The sequence below is a fragment of the Mixophyes fleayi genome, chromosome 9 (genome assembly GCF_038048845.1).
Source record: "Mixophyes fleayi isolate aMixFle1 chromosome 9, aMixFle1.hap1, whole genome shotgun sequence".
In the NCBI taxonomy this organism is placed as follows: Eukaryota; Metazoa; Chordata; class Amphibia; order Anura; family Limnodynastidae; genus Mixophyes; species Mixophyes fleayi.
In genome coordinates, this window is record NC_134410.1 from 22,693,528 (window position 1) to 22,711,407 (window position 17,880).

At 41.5% G+C, this 17,880-nt stretch overlaps 1 protein-coding gene across 1 annotated transcript; it reads right to left on the minus strand.

Annotated features, from left to right (window-relative positions):
* Positions 1-5,403: 5,403 nt before the first annotated feature.
* On the minus strand, positions 5,404-12,245 carry CCDC97 (coiled-coil domain containing 97). Its single transcript, XM_075185950.1, has 5 exons — positions 12,137-12,245; positions 9,855-10,352; positions 7,599-7,847; positions 7,342-7,447; positions 5,404-6,213 (listed from the first exon to the last, which is right to left on the minus strand). Exons 1-5 carry the CDS (start codon positions 12,213-12,215, stop codon positions 6,054-6,056), a joined length of 1,092 nt encoding a protein of 363 aa, XP_075042051.1. The 5' UTR covers positions 12,216-12,245; the 3' UTR covers positions 5,404-6,053.
* Between the last annotated feature and the right edge of the window lie 5,635 nt (positions 12,246-17,880).

The following is a 17,880-nucleotide window of genomic DNA, read 5'->3' on the forward strand; positions in this document are numbered from 1 at the left end:
TGGGTATTAGGAGGAGGAGGTGAGAGGACTGTGTCCTGATGTCCTGGGTATTAGGAGGAGGTGAGAGGTCTGTGTCCTGATGTCTGGGTATTAGGAGGAGGTGAGAGGACTGTGTCCTGATGTCTGGGTATTAGGAGGAGGTGAGAGGACTGTGTCCTGATGTCTGGGTATTAGGAGGAGGTGAGAGGACTGTGTCCTGATGTCTGGGTATTAGGAGGAGGTGAGAGGACTGTGTCCTGATGCCTGGGTATAAGGAGGAGGTGAGAGGTCTGTGTCCTGATGTCTGGGTATTAGGAGGAGGTGAGAGGTCTGTGTCCTGATGTATGGGTATTAGGAAGAGGTGAGAGGACTGTGTCCTGATGCCTGGGTATTAGGAGGAGGTGAGAGGTCTGTGTCCTGATGTCTGGGCATTAGGAGGAGGTGAGAGGTCTATGTCCTGATGTCTGTGTATTAGGAGGAGGTGAGAGGTCTGTATCCTGATGTCTGTGTATTAGGAGGAGGTGAGAGGTCTGTGTCCTGATGTCTGTGTATTAGGAGGAGGTGATAGGTCTTTGTCCTGATGTCTGGGTATTAGGAGGAGGTGAGAGGTCTGTGTCCTGATGTCTGGGTATTAGGAGGAGGTGAGAGGACTGTGTCCTGATGTCTGGGTATTAGGAGGAGGTAAGAGGACTGTGTCCTGATGCCTGGGTATAAGGAGGAGGTGAGAGGTCTGTGTCCTGATGTCTGGGTATTAGGAGGAGGTGAGAGGTCTGTGTCCTGATGTATGGGTATTAGGAAGAGGTGAGAGGACTGTGTCCTGATGCCTGGGTATAAGGAGGAGGTGAGAGGACTGTGTCCTGAGTTCTGATACAGTCATATAAAGAAAAGCTAAAGGCTTTGTGTCGTGATGTCTGCCCTGATTTATTCCTATTAGAATGCATTGAAAAGTCTGTGCTCGGATGTCTGTTTTATATGGATTCTTTATTGTAAATATAAAAAAGAATTAATTATATAAAAAAAAAAAACAACAATATAAAACATACCAGACCCTCAAAACCCTTCTATCACCAAATACGTTTTCTGAATATCCACAAGAAAAAAAAAGGATGTCTTTAAAGTCCCAGTGGTATATTTCAATCCAAGCATTGATAGTTGAATATTTCATACATTACTTTCAGTGGTTCTCAAGCTATTCAATTTCCCTAATGATTGCTCTACCCTGCCTTGTCATACATGGGACCTGGCTGCACTTATTGCTGCTCTGCATCTTACTGGGGACCCTAAGCACTAGCAGATTTTTCAGTAGAGGTATTTCGAGGACTCTTGAAACCCCGGAGCAGACTTAGTTACTGGACAATCTACCACGGAATGTGTTGAGCTAGCAACCTTTTTACAACCCCATGGGCAATTCTTCAACTAGAACATCTTGGCATGAAACTAGCACCATGCCACATCATGCATTTTAGGGCGAGTCTTTTTCCACTTACATACATCAAGCTTTCATTAGACAGATTCCCTATGCAGTCCTTTAGGATAAGAGACATAGAAAGAGACCGTAAAGGTTTCCCCATAAAAGATATCTGTCTTCCTTCATGTACTCCTGCGTTCCAATTCTTCAAAAGCTTCACATCCAGCTGTAGGCATGATGACAGACTGCCATGTCCCAACTCAACAGTCTTCACCACCTTTAATCCATGTGCTCACAAAAGGCAATACTGAGGCTGGGATATTGGAATAAGTTCCTAATATTAACTTCCAAATAGATAATTTACAAATCCATCACACTTTTGTCCAACCCTACCCCCCTTTCTCATGCAGGTCTTCGACCTCCCTTTCTGCTGGGTTCAGCCTGTACAGGGTATGAATACTTTCTCTATGTGTCAGCTTCCAAGTTGTCCACCGATGAACCTTTGCATTTATGGATTTCACTTTCTCCTTCTAATTTTCCCTAGCATTAGCACTCATCCAGAATGTGACCCCGAACATCTTCATCTAATTTAATTAGGGGCAGTTGAGAAATTTGGGCATTCAAAGCCTTGCTCACCTTCCAATATCCAGAGGGCTTCACACTTATCAATGTTGACCAAAAACACCATTCCATGACTAGCTTCCGATGCAGACAGTCACACACACACTACATTTTGACTTAAAATGATTACTGTAAGATCATCAGCATAGACAGAGTTTGGTCTAGACCAGTGATGGGCAAACTTTTTCAGGAGCGGGCCAAATAAAAAAGAAAAACTTTAGGCGGGCCAATATAATTTATTAAAGAACTCAAATATCAAAATATATAATACAAATGTTTTGAATGGGACGGGAGGGTGTTATATAGCAGTGTTACCTCTATAAGTGCAGCGATCGTACAGACACAGGACTTATTTCAGCAGGTTGTTGCAGATCCGTCTTTCTGGTGAGCCACTAACTGACAACACAGCAGCCAATCGAAATCCGCCTTAGTATATGGCCCAGCCCATCTCTTCTCACATGACTTTCAGCCATTAGGGGGCGGGCAGGTATTTGAGTGATTGACATACGAAGTGTCTTTTTAGGAAGGAGGATGAAGTGTAATGGAGGAAATAGCAGGGAAGGCATAAAAATGAAGGTTCTGACACACAGGGTCGGCCCTAATAATTTTATGCATATTTTAATGAAATTTTTTAAACTATTGGCGGGCCAGATAGAACCTCTAAGTGGGCCGGATCTGGCCCGCGGGCCGTAGTTTGCCCATCACTGGTCTAGACCAATGTTTCCCAACCCAGTCCTCAGGGGCTCCTAACAGTCAATGTTTTCCTGGTCACAAGTGAAAATTATACAACCTGTGGATCTTTCAAAGTGTGTTGGTCAGTAATGAATACACCTGTGCTCCAGCAAGGAGATATAGAAAACAAGGACTGTGAGAGGTCCCCGAGGACTGAGTTTGGGAAACACTGGTTTAGACCACAGGTGTTCAAGTTCAGTCCTCAAGGGCTACCATCAGGTCATGTTTTCAGGAATTCTGTCTGTAGAAACAGGATAATTACAATCCCAGCCAAATAGATTAATTTATCTGTGCATGATTAAAGAAAGCCTGAAAACATGAACTGTTGGCAGCCCTTGAGGACTGAACTTGGACACCTCTGGTCTCTATCAATAAAATATTTGCCCCACCGAAGGACATTGCTTCTTTCCAGGGCATCTTATGGTAAGTACCACAACAAAGATCGTCTTTCCCCTTCTTTCTGATCTGTTCAGATTTGTTTCTTCTCTTCTATCAATGTTCTTTGTCTTGCTGTTGATTACCCTGCTACTACTGTGATTAACTGGGACTGACAGGATAGCCATGCTCATGGAACAGACCATTATTACACAGCCTGGACACTATCCCTTCCACAACTGCAGGATTGTCTTTAATTGCTCAATAACTAAATTGCTCTCACTCAGCACTGGACAGAATACTGTTGTGGACGTGCCCACTGTTGTACAGTTTGATTTCAGGAGGACATGATGATATAGTTGTTGGGCACTAGCACGTTTCTAGAGCCTAGAGTAATTTGGATCAGTCGTGTCCAGAGTCTGCTCAGTAGTCGTCACTATGATCATTGCCCCCCTTTCCTGCCAGCCTTTTGCACTTACGTCTTTGGATTTGGAAGAGGCGAGAGGCTTGTGTCCTCTACAAGTATTAGAAGGAGGTCCGACCTGATGCCTATGTATTAGGAGGAGGTGTGCAGTACATTAAGTCATGTTAACACTGACATCTGTCCCCAATTATGCTTTCATGACTCACCATAGGGAACGAGTTGATGCCAACTACGTTGGGGGCACTGCAGGGGGTACGAGAAGAGTATAGGAGAGTGGTCTTATTATTCATCTGCATTACCAGAAACCATGTGTCCATACTAGTTAGCTATAGTCCCACATCTGTTTTTATTTTCTACACCCTTAACACGTTGCAAGAAGCACAGTAAGTGCAGCCAACAATGCGAACGTTCTGACTACTGCTGTAAAGCAACGCACAGGTAACACTGCATGAAACAATCAGATCACAGTGTGACAACAAGCTCAGTCTGATAAGCAACAGATTTTCCAGCACCGGCTGCCAAAGTATCATCATTTAAACAACAGGACGTCCTGCTCTATAGGAGTTTAAACTAAGGATCTGCCGTTAAAAGAAAAATTTATGATGGGGCTTGCAGTATTTAGAATATACCATATATGAAGACATGCGGAGATGCAGTGTTTCAGCACCAAAGTCTCCCTTTGGTGTTGAAAAACAACATTTAATTATTTTAAAATGTTGGTAAATATAGGAGAGAACAGACTTCACCAGGGAAACAGAGCGCACCTCTCTGGCGCACCCAACCTTTTATTCCAAGGTAGCTGTTAATGCTAATTGGAGCATAAATTGTAGAAAATAAAAGAATCACAACATAGAAGTTTTTCAGTGGACAAAAGCTAGGGTCAAAGATGGGGCGATGGTGCATTTAAAAAGTAGGCCCCCTAACAAAGTCATCACAAGTGTGGGTTGTGACAATGTAGTAACGTCAAGACATCCAACTGATCGATACTACATTAAGAGTAGGATCCTGTATTCTCAAACTAACTCACACGAAGTTATCAGCTGCACTGCCATCTAGAGGTAAAACAGCAAGTTGCAGAACATTGATTGGTACACACAGTGCTAAGGATATAAAGCAATAGCTATTGAGTATCACTGAACCCTCTGGCCATGACACTGGATAAACACGAATGGGAAATGATTGACGGACAATTCACTAGAAAAGTTGTGACAGAGGGTAACAGCTGAAAGAATAAAGTGGCAATGACGTAAATGGTAATGGATATTTTGTGGGACACAAAAACGCTGTTTGTTTATATTATAAACAGCCTTGTAAAGGCCTATTTCCTTGTCTTTTCCACAAAGTCTCAATGCACCATGTCTCTGGACAAAATTCACACACACAGGTATTAGACTATAAAGGGGAAACAAGTGTCATGTCTGTTAGAGGAAATTGTGAAATCTCAATCATTCCTCAAACTCCTGTGTAAACCATTCAATGAGACCTATAGTGGTCCGTCACCTAGAGACAATCATTGTATTGTCTGTACTGATTATTTGTACGCATGCCTCAATGATGTCACCAGTTCCTACAGTGGATAGGCTACATTCTCACATATTGGTTATGGACAAAGAACTGGCTACCTTCACTGGTAACGGGTACAGTTTAACACAAGGGGCTAGATTTACTAAGCTGCGGGTTTGAAAAAGTGGGGATGTTGCCTATAGCAACCAATCAGATTCTAGCTGTCATTTTGTAGAAGGTACTAAATAAATGACAGCTAGAATCTGATTGGTTGCTATAGGCAACATCCCCACTTTTTAAAACCCGCAGCTTAGTAAATCTAACCCAAGGACTAGAACACGGAAAGAAAAACAAACATCACTTGTTTATCAAGTCAGGTTTTACTGTTCTCTGTAGTTTATCTTTAAGAAGATTTATTTTTAAACAAACAAAAAATTAGGCTGCAGATAACCCCACACATAGGGGGGTATTCAATTGGCCGTGTTACTGGTAAAAGTAACGCGGCATGCGCATTATTACGGTAGTTCTAACGCCGGCTTTTTGCTCACAGCTCTGAAAGCTGGGCTAAAACTACTCTAATAACAGTAATAATTTTAGTGCAGCGGTATTTCGGGAGAAATTGAATTAACCCCCGAAATATAGAGCAAAAACAACAGCTTAGTTGTATCCCAAAATGTGACTGTGCAGAGAGCAGATGGCCATTTTACAAATAACACACAATTCCCTTCTGGTTTTAAAAAAAAACAAAAAAAAACAGAAAACCCCAAAAACTTTTTTGGTGTTCTAATTTGAATAGTTTTTTCTACATCTCACTGTATGGTACAGTCATAAATTGTGAGTAGAGACCTGCTGCCCTCTACAGGCCAACATAGTGCACAGCTTCAGTTGACAAAGGTGACTTGAAGAGTGAGTCTAGATTAGATCTGGCAGAAGCTGATCACTGAATGAATCAACATATGTAAGAATGAAAGTCCCGTCCTTGTAATAAGGCTTTGGAGAGGCATAATGTAGTCACTCACTGCTGTCCCTCCTCTGTCCCGTCTCATTTCTCTCCTCTTCTTCTTCCATTTCAAGGTCATCACCATCGTCATCGTCATCATCAAAGTACCGTTCTTCTGCATCACGGGTAACAATGTCCAAGTTATCAAAGTCCGGGTTATCATCGACTTCCCTAGCAGAGAAACAGACAGAACACACAATGGATTATAGTAATACCGTATTGCTTGGATTCTTGGATTCTTTTTCCCCATATAAACATCTCTAAAACTAGGATGCGTCTTAGAATCAAGGGTGCGTCTTTAGCATTTTATTCATAGGACTCATTCTTACAATCGACGGCGTCTTCGAATCGAGGAAATACAGTAGTATCTAGTTAGATTGTATGTTCTTCAGGTATAAAATTCCTCACGTCTAACTCTTTGTGCTTAAGTAATGTTATGTTTTTTTTCTCTGTATATGTTACATTTGTGTTAGGAGGGCAGATAACAGGACTACTTCACCTAAACTACAATTATATAAAACATGTCACAAAATACAGCTCATATCATATAAAGAGCACACAATCAAACTGCAATTTAAAGTGTACATTACAGCAGAAAGCAGATGGTGACAGATGTTTCAGGGCCCGAACCCTTTCTGTAGTGCAAGTGCCAATACCGAAATAAGGGTCTGTGGGACTCGTGTCTCCAGCAAGCTGCCAGGAACTCCAGATTACAGTTTACTATATATGTGACAGCACAGTGTAATACAGATCGGAGCCAGACTGTTCAGCTAAGGATCGTGTGTATCAATACTTTGCATGGAAACCCTTTAGTTCTAATAAAGAAAACAAAGAATGGAGCTCTCTGGTTCTGGCCATACTAGCTCATCCTGCCGTTCTGCCCAAGTGTCAGGATCAATAAGATGGACAACATAGATGGGCTCATATCAAAAGAAGACCAGGAATTGATAGAGGTCCCCTTCCAACATGCTCCATAATCATCTGATCAATTTAAAAATTGAAACCTGTTTATTATCAAACATCATGCTCGTGTTAGGACCTCGCTGCACAGTATACTGCAGTGTTTGTGGCCAGCTCAAGTCTGAATGACTGGTGCTACAGCTATAGCTCGCACCACAGACAGGAAGTGTAAATACAATGCCACACACCTCAATATCTGCCAAGGTATGACAACTTTTACATACAGATGTTACAAGATGTATTTGGTCATTGGGTCAACTTATATCCCAGGCTTAGTGGGCCGGTAACACGATATTACATGCATATACAGTCTGTAAGGGAGGCTTAAAGCTTTCTTACTTGTAGTCGAAATTTCTGTCTTTTCCATCCAAAAACCTCTGATGCATGCGGCTGATGAATTCTTCCCGCATCAGAAGCCTTTCCTCATCTGACGGCAGCTCCGACTCTGCGGGAGGGGAGAGGTTGGTGACATGATGGATAATATGCTCTTTGGATGAATCTGACCTAGAGGTCTGTCCTTAGCTAATATGACATCTGTATATGGCTGGTTATTTGTTCTGTAACTAAAGTAGAAGAATCCACTGGAGAAAACCCACCTTCCTCTTCACCGTCATCCTCCTCTTCCTCCATGCAGCTCTCCTCCATGTCTCGCTGAGCCTCCAGCCTTCTCTGTAGAGACTGCTCCTCGCAGGAGTTGAGGAGCACATCGGAGAGGCTGCTGGCCTGAGACAGGTCTTTACTGTTCTGCGACATGATCTCCTCCTCGCTCAGGTATTGGCCCACATAATGCTCGTACATGAGAGGATCCCGTGCCCGCATCTGCTCGTCACTGAAATATTCCCCAGCTACAAGAAGAAGGTACACAAGCCTGAGTTACGGGGAACTGCACATTGATAACAGACACCCTGTACTTTGTACTGCAACTGAACATGTACATTCATGTAGACCCATCAGCCCCAGATAAAACATCCACACATGGATTTGCCCAATTGTCTTTGCAGTCAAATTTCCCTTTTATACTACTAGAATATTGTTGAATTTAACTCCTCACTTATTTGCATACTGGAGCTACGGGCATTAGAGAGGAATATGTTGCAGCAAATATAAGCATTTCTGGACTATGAGAAAGGCACAATGGATGATCTCTGTCCTGCAGCAATGAAGACTTTAGTTCCAAAATAACCAGCGTACAATCCGCATAAAGCTTCTATATTCTCTCCATGGGTCCCCACCGTGTGCTCCAGTTTTCTCCCAAAGTCTAAAAACAAACTGGTAGGTTATTTGTCTCCTAATTAAATTGTCCCTAGAGAGTATTTGTTTATGTGACTGTGGGAAGGAAGTTGTAAGCTCCACCGGGCCAGGGACAGATCTGAATGAACATTCTCTGCACAGTTTTCTATTTTTAATATGTTGGAGCTATACAAGGAAGGAGTAGTAATATTTATCAAGTGTGGAACACGAGCAGCAAATACATTATCTGAAGCATTCCCCAAACTTGTCCCTATTGGGTAAATGTCAGGACACACATACTTGCTGAACAGAGACTTGTCATGTTATTACATGCGAAGAGCCAACATTCCTCAAAATCAGCCCTTTTATTATCTCTGAGAGCTAGAAAGCTTACCTTTATATTACAAAATGAAATATCTGATGCAAAGGAAAACAATCATTTCTCATTGCAAGGTTCATCACAACATACATTTCAGTTTTGCAATTCATTAGTATTGCAGCACTTATATTCACTGCCATAGTCCCCAGACAGCAATGGATTTAGTGACAAATGCAGACTATTGAATATGCTAACTAACAAAGGTCATCATGGCAAAACAACACATATGATAACACATTTGTATTTTTATCTAATTGAATAAAGTCTGGCTGTATTTAAGTTTGCACAAGATATTAAATTACAACCATCCCAAAACAAGAAAGCAATAAGATCAATTACACCAGTAATGGGCAACCACATATACTGCAAGGTCGGCATGTGCGGCCATCCGACCTTCAAAAAGGCAGCACTTCACTCTTAATTTTAAAAATCGAGAAACAGCACCAAAATTGCCTTGGCACTCTCACATCCCTCTTCTCAAAATTCACCCACATACTCCTCACTTGTTCCAAAATACCACAACCTGCCATTCACATCCTCCCACTTGCACCAAAATAGCACAGCCACTTGTCATAAATGTCTCCATATGCCCTCAACCCCTACATTTACTTAAAAAAATGCCCCCATGCCTCTCCTACCTTCTCCAAATACCTGCATGCACAGTTGGAGCCTGCAGAGGAAAAAGGAAACACACATTTTGCAGAATGCACTGCACTCTTCCCTCCTCTGATTGGTTGTGTAGAGAAAGTCATGTGCCACAGAAGCCTGCGGCTCCCGTTCAGTCTTATGCTCTGCTTTATAACAAAGCAGATGGGGATCACAGAGCTGGGGCCTCAGGTAAGCTTACCAGGCCGTTGGCAGCCCGTGTGCCGTCTGTTGCCCACCACTAAGTTACATAGTTTAACATTTTCACAATTCCCTCAAAAAACAAAAACAAACACTGACCCATCTTACAGACCTGGATATAAACATCTATCCCTCACTGCCATGTGATGTTTGACATGAAACCATACTGTGATTTATGCAGTAACCAACTTCCCTTGTCCCTACTTCCCACCCAGTTCTGAGGTGGATGAGATCCCAGTCTTTTTAAAAGAATTGTAAAATCTTATTTTCTACATGGAACTGTTAAATAATTCTAATTGCGAAAAATAAAAAGATTGGCAATAAATAAACTGAAGAACATTTAACATACTTAATAGACATAGTGTGATGGGAGATCGATATAAAGAGAAAGTCATACCGGAGATGAGCTGCTGGAGGGCGGCGTACCTCTTGTTTCGGACTCTCGTGTGATTCACCTTCTTGAGGGAGGCCTTACGAATCTCCTTGAAATAGAAGTCAGCGGTGTAGTCCCCAGACAGGTGGGTGAAGCAATCAAGATGTTCCTCTTTTAGAACTTTGCGAAACCGTTCCAGAAAGATGAGAGGCTTAGACGTGTACAATTCATGAAGCATAGACATCTTCTGCTCATGGCTAAACTCAGGGTCTCCTTTCTGCTGGCTGCGGATGGGCACCTGACTCACACCTATAGTGGTGAACATATCCAGAAGAGGACCTGTTACAGGTGATGAATCCTGGCTTATGGGGTCTTCACGGCTGCCCAAACGTTTGACCTCTTTTAAGGTTCTTTCAAGCAATTTACTATCCTCACCACAGGTGTCCATGTTCTCCCCACATACAGAATTGTCGCCTTGTGTGTTTTCATCCAAGGCCTCCACAATAGATTCTGGGTCGTCATCTTACAATAAAATAACATTTTCCATAAATTACAACCACATAATTAGACATTCATATGACTTTTATTTATTGTCCTATACATGACCTCCTGCAATGTTTACTAAATTAGTGATTTACAAAAGTGGAAGTTGCTCAAATCAATTTATAGGCCATAACAGGTGCTGAAAGGGTGGGGTTATCCTGCAAGGAACATACACACAACATTTTTTCCCCCAGCACACTGCTATAGCCAGCAACAGATCTGCCATTTCTACTGTAGATAAAAATGCAATTTTTATCTACAGTAGAAATGGCAGATCTGTTGCTGGCTATAGCAGTGTGCTGGGGGAAAAAATGTTGTAAATTAGTGATTTACCAACAGTGCTCAAAAGAGAAAATGTACTGTAACCCTTATCAACCTATCAGCTTTTATATGTCTAGTGCAAGTTAAGACAATGAAACCAAATATCTGATTGGTTGTTGTGCATTACTGCACTATAGCGCTCTTATTAGCCTTAAAGCCATTTAGTTGTGTTGTCCTTTAAGAAGACTGTCCTGCCCTGCACCATGCATTGAATACAATATCTAGAAACCGATATTGTTCACACCCGAGGGCATAAAATAAACAACTGCCAATGTGACATAAAGACCTTAGTAAAAACAATACAAGGAAGCCAAAAAGAAGAAGCAATGTATTTAGTAAAAGCAGCAGGAAGTCATGAGCAAACCAATAAATCAAACATACAAAGTTTAAACCTAAATTGTGCATGGGTTGTGTGCTTGGGGTAGGGGAATTAGACTGTAAACCCTACAGGAGCAGGAACGGACATACAAGGAATTTAAATTACAATAATAATAAACATTAAGTTATATGACCTATACCACGATTGGTTTCAAACAAATTATGGCACTCTTATTTCTAAAGCACAGTGGATAAATTTAGGGAGACTAAAACAAAAGCTTATTATTGATCTGTAATTAAACAGAACTAAATTACATTTACATAGTTCCTGTAAACATGATCAATATGAAAAATGAAGAAAAACCTCAATACAACACAAATTGTCTGAAAAGTAATTAACAATAAAGAGGATTTTTATATTAAAAAAATGGTGGGGGTGGGGAGAATACGTAAACAAATAAAACAGGAGAAACAGTGATGTTATTAGATTAAACTGTTGGGGACTTCAGGGCCCAGGGATAAATATAATACTCAACATATAATTTGCCCTGCACTTTATAATCAATGATATATTTCATTGCCTCATTCAATTCACATTTAGCTGTGAATATTTTATTTCTAGAATGGCAGTAGTGCAGGCCAGGAAAACTAGAGCCGAATGCAGATGGGAATCAGTTACTAATATCTGAAATTGAGCCAAGTACACTTTGCTGATAAGCAGATGAATCCAAGCACATCACAGACAATAGTCTAACATGGCAAACTCAGAATGATCACTCAAAATGGCAATATAAGTTTATTGCAATTAAAAGACAATATACTGAGGCATTCCATCTATAATACAGTAAAAAAGGGGGACATTTGGCAAACAGTCAATACTTAATATAAGAAAAGGACATTTCCAGAGACAAATTAAATGCCATGCTCTACGATCTTTTGATGTTAAAATTAAGTTTAGTGTGAAGAAATAAGATGAAGAGCATCGATCGCATCAATATAAAGCCTGGCTGACCCTAGCTGGGTATTTCTGCTTTCCTCAGAATAAAAAGCGATACATATGAAGCCATATTAACAAAGAATAATCCCCCCGCAGCTACAGAAATTAATGTGAGATGATCACTTACTGTCTCCCTTTAACCCTTCCTCCCCCTCTAGCTCCGATCTCCCAGGCAACTCCTGGGAAACCGCGCTGGGCGCCGCCATCTTACTCCACCTTTACAACAAATCCGCTCTTAACAACAGGAAACACTCAAATAGCCATCTTGCTACACCCGTCGCTTTGGTACATAACACTGGAGTCGTCTGTCGCCATATTGGTACTCCCATGCCCTTTACGTCTTCTGTCAGCTTGGTTACATTACCACGTGATCCTGGCTATGTTTAGAATACAACCACGTGATCCTGGCTATGTTTACAATGGTCAAGCTAGAAAATCTCAAAATCATAAAGTGGACAACCTTTACAATGTGAATGCTACAGTTAGCCAGGTTAGCACGTGTGGGAGAGGGAAAATAAAATAAAATATGTAACATTTTTTTAAATAGTTTCCAGGCACTCTTTGCTGTTGTATTAGCATATCATTTACAATATTAGTCTATAAAGATTTTGGGACACTACTTTCCCCATCCTGTTATGTATAGTGAATTTGTTTTTAAGGAAGTTTTTGCACGTTTAAATACTGATTTTCAATCAACGTCTAAAGATCTGAGGGGAAAAATTAATATTATAAATTACAACTAAGGCAGGGAAAAATAATTTTACTGTGCAGTCAATGTTAAAAAGAGGGATACTTCTAGGGGCAAACATTTCCAAAGACAAATCCTTTCATGTGAAACATTTTCACCACCTTTATTGTGAGTTAAAACCAACAAAATTCAAGTGACAAAGAAGTGAAAAAACCAAAAAAACTTCTATACCCTGGTGTGCACACCGCTAAACTAGTGCTTTGTGGAAGCACCTTTTGCTTTAATTATAACAGTTTGAATTTTTTAATATATCTCTATCAACTTCTTACACGTGGACTTTCCAATACTATACCACCCTTACCTGCAAAACAGTTCAAGGTCCATCACATTGTGAAGACATCTCCTGTGAAGACCTCTGTGGGTCATTCCACAGGTTCAGCGCTTATTAAATGAAGGGTTTAAGGTGAGCCTTTTATTAATGATTATTCAAGCAGAGAAAGTATCTTAAAAGAATATATTCTGAGGTAGAGAAGGCGGAATATCAGTTCTTGATGTGAAGGAGAGCCGGTGGGGAGTATGGAAAAAAGACTTCTATGGCTTTATTCGCAAAATGTTCAAGGCGTAAGAGCCAGTTCTGAGAGGTACCAAAACATTGCCGACCTAGTGAATGCCAGTATATCAGGGAAACCCACCCATACCTGTTTTTTTCCGGTAGTTATAGTCTATTTCTCGCTATTCTAGTTTTTTTTCTGTTGCTGAAGTGGTTCATTTAAGAATGTCCACCTGCTGATACTGACGGAGCATTTGTAACCATTATAAGGCACAAAAATATCTAGCCAAGCTTCATGCTCAAGTTGAAGCCTTTTATGGGGATGGGGGGTTACTACTACCACCATTGAGCCGTTCGCTGGTCCTTCAGTAATTGTTTATGCCCAAGTTCAATTACAGGGATTCCTATTGCATCCCCAACATGATTGATTGCCGGAGAGAAACAAAGTAGACATTAGGTATAAAATAAGTCAAAGTTGAAGCTGATTGTAACACATAATACTTAGTTATCCGGGACTAGAAGTCAGGATACAGATTAAGCAGAAAGAGTCAGTTCCTCCGTTCTTCTTCAGATAGGAACACCTGAGCATCCTCTGCATTGTTAAAGTCTTTAAAGGCCTTGCCATTGAAAATGCGTAACTTTGCTGGGTAAAATAAAGCTAATTTCCGATCCAGTGTGCACACAAATGGGAGTAATTTCCTTCCATGCCCTGGACACTTCCAAAGAATAATCTTAAAATATAAAGAGATTGTGAAGAGTTTGTCGTTGCAGCGGTCTATAATCATACTTTATGCAGGTAATTCAAACATTTGAAAATAACAGTTCTCGGCTTGATATCAATACTCTCTCTCATCAGACTTAAACGATGGGCTCGTTCAATTTCCATACCCCTTAAATTATCCGAAATATTAAAGAGGCCCCTTAATTGACTCTGGGAGGTCTAGCAAGTGCAGATTATTCCGCTGAGAGTGGTTCTCCAAATCGTCAATTTTATTTAACATTTGTTTCTGTACTTAATGCATGGATGCCACCTTATGTTTTAACGTAGAGATGTCCTGCATACGCTCACCAATCCTGGGCTCATTAACCGTACGTAACCTGTTTAGCAGTCGTAGAAATCTGATCCTTAAGTTCTTTAATAGTATCTGTAAATTTACCTGCCTGGGCTTGCATCAAAGGCTCCAACATTTCTCTTAACCACAGTTTGATATGATAAAGGAGTATCATTATCACAAGCTTCCGAAGAGGTACATGCCGGTAGTGAATGCATTAAGGGGCACATTTATCATTCATCGGCAGAAATGAGAAATAGTTATCAATCCTTATCGCATGGAAAAGGATTGAACTATTTCTCAAATTTATTAAAAATGGATCACAGAAACAGCAGTTCTGAAAAACTGCTGTTTCTGTAATAAAATAAATCATACCTCCCTCTTCGGGACGCGCTGTCTCTAGGATCTCCTCCACGTCATCTTCGTTCCTCTTCTTCTTTCCATTGCGCATGTGCAGTTCCACAAAGATCCCCGTCTGTCTGCAATTCTGCGAGCGGTGAGTGACATGGAGGGATCATGTGATCCCTCCACACATGCGCTGTCCAGCTCTGCTCTTCGGAGCAGAGCTGACAGCATTGGGTTGTTTCATTTCTGATAATGTACGCCAGCTGAAGCTGGCGTACATTATCAAGACAAGTTTCCGAAAAAAATGTTTTTTCGGAACTTGTTAGATTGCAGTTGGGAGCAGTCACCATACTGTTAAATGGTGATTGCTCCCAAAAACGAAGAGGAATGCAAAGCAGCAGATATCCATGCTATCTACTGCGATGCACCCTTAATAAATTTGCGGAGGACACAGAGGCACCTTAATTACCAGGTAAAAGCACTATCGTGCTTTCTTAAATATGCCCCTAAGTCTGTGGAGTGGCTCTAGGATCACCGGTAATGGATTTCTAAAGTAGGGTGGCAACTGGTTCGGCCTTATGTCAATCAGCTTTAAGAACGCTGCGACTTTGCAGTAGACAAGCTCATACATTTATCCATGGTTGGCAAAAAAAAGAAGAAAAGGGTTTACATTATCAAATTATGTTGCAGTCATGAAGCAAGGACCATAAACTATGAGTCTTTCACATATTTAAACTCCGAAAGTAATAGAGAACTTTGTGGTAGATAAGCTTGATAGAGGCAGTATTAGGAATCAACTGTCTACCCAGGAGTAGCCTCTAGGGGGCAGTATATCAGTAGAAATATACAAACTAAAATATGAAAAGTAAGTTGTGAATTAGTATGGTAATGAAAAGCCAAATCATCTATAGGTTTGAGGTTTGTGAAGGGTCTCCTTGTGATCATACAGTAACCACAATCTAGAATCAAACATTGCTGAATAACTCATATCCAATGTGAAATGGAGCTGATGATGGGAACTCCTGAATAAAAAGCATTGTCAGCTGCTTAAACAAATGCACAAATTGAATTGTGCGATAGATTAGGCTCAAGGCAACAAACACCTGCGTCTTCCAGGTGAAGGCTGCGTGACTGAGAGATTAAAGTTAACAGACAGTTCGCACCAGTTTGAATGTCCAGCGTGCAACTGCGGGGCCAAAAAAATGTACTGATCCTGTAGCCAATCAGAATAATGCTGATCTATACAGCTCAGTAAGAGGACCAAAGCTCCTAATTTGGGGTTTGCTTAGAAAATAACAGACTTCACTGATGGGGGATAGAGGGAGAGGAGCTTACACTTCATCAACTTTACCTTAAAAGCCCCAAAGTACTGCACACGCACCTCTGTACCCCATGGTTCCAGGGTCCCCCCATATATTGAGAAAAAAATTTAACATAAGAACAAAAATGCCTTTTTGTTTTTTTGCAGATAGCGCTTTACTCTAGAAGCACATTTAAACTTTCCCTCATAGCTAATAACTCTTTCTATTGCCATGGACAAGGGGATTTTTTGTTAAATAGTCCCTTAGTGGGCAATCCATGAAATCCAACTAGTATCCATTGCTTTTTACCTCCAGTAGCCGCTCGGCCTTTGTAGTCTTTGCCCATAATCATTAATCTACCTTTGCTATCCAGGAGGCAGAAAAGTAGACATTCCTGGCATCATTGTGAAAAAGATATGAAAGCACACCCAAAACTCCTAAAAGATCCTTCTAGTCTGGTATCTTTTTTCATAAATTCTTTCTGGTCTGTACAGACTAGCTTCTCTGAAATCTGCCTTCAAGCTATGTCTTACTGACCTTAAACGGTAATGCCTTCTGGCACGGCTTTCCTAGGGTAGCAACCTTCATTTTCCTCCTTGTTTTCATATCAGTGTCGTTTTTATACACATTAGGGTATAGAGTAGGGAAAGGGCGAACTGGCACTTTAAACTTCTGTTTAACTAAGCCCTAGCCCCTCCCCCTCTATACCCCACCTCCTGTCCAGCCTCAGTTTAGTTTAAGTGCCCAGTGAACGGGCTGTGTCTGGGCTGCTCAGCAGCCCTCTTCTGATACTTTTATTTATTTTACTGCAGTATGTAGCGCGCAGCTGTACGCTGTATGGAGAGGGGGATTGGAGGTGCAATGTGAGTTGCCTCTGTTGCCAGCCTCCCTCTCCCAACGTTTTCATGCCCTCCTAGGAGCAGGGCACAGTCGCCGCAGGCTGTGTCCGTCCTCCTGATCCGACAGCCAGATAGACTGAAGACACTGCGTGAGGAGGGATGGCAGCAGGTAAGTGAAACCCTCTCCGAGCACAGTGGAGGGAGAGGGAGGTAGAAAATCGCAGTGTGTCCCTGAGCAGGCTGCTTCTTACTAGAAGCAGTCATTTTATGAATTTTTTTTTATTTTTAGCTCAGCATACTGGGTCAGGCTAGGGTCACTAAGATAGTGAGCCCTGCTAGGCACTGGATTGGTTGAGGAAGTTAACCTGTTGGACGCTCGCCAATTCAGTGCTGGGCTCTGGGGAGTGGGGTTTCTTCTATTACACTTCCTCCATGGTGGTCTCTCACTATTTGTGTGCAGACACCAGAATAAACAGCCATTTTATAGCTCCAGCTTCTTCCCTTTTCTGTCCTGAGTCCTGATTATGGTAAAAGGTTTGGGGGTTGTTATTTTCAAAAGTTTGTTATTTTTACTCTGTGAGGCTTTCTGTTCAGTTTTGTGTGCTGCTTGTTATTTATATTGTGTTTTGTTACACTGTTTTGTTTGTGTTTTGTCCCATCTGTTAACATGTCAGATAGGGGAAAAACCATGCGTGGTAAAGCTGGTGTTACATCAATGTTGAGTTTCACCTGGGCAGTCTGTCACGTTAAGTTACCATCAGGTCGGTCAGGCATGCAGGCTCTGTGCGCAGCCTGCCGGCTTTCAAAGAGTTGCCGTGTAAAACAGCAGCTGCTGCTTTACATACGGCAACACATGCCTGGGTTCGGTCTCTCTCCAATACGGTGGCTGAACTTGCTCAGTTGGTGCGGTCACAGGCTGTGGCCGCTCCATCTTCTGATTCTGCTTGCACTGTAGCGAATGACATGGGTTCTGTTTCGCTAAGTCAAGGTTTCACTGTTTCTCGCTGGTGGAGTCTGTACAGCCTGCTTGGGTACAGGGAATTGCATCCTCTGTACAGGGTTTGGTTTAGGTTTCTTCTTCTTTAGAGAGGATGTT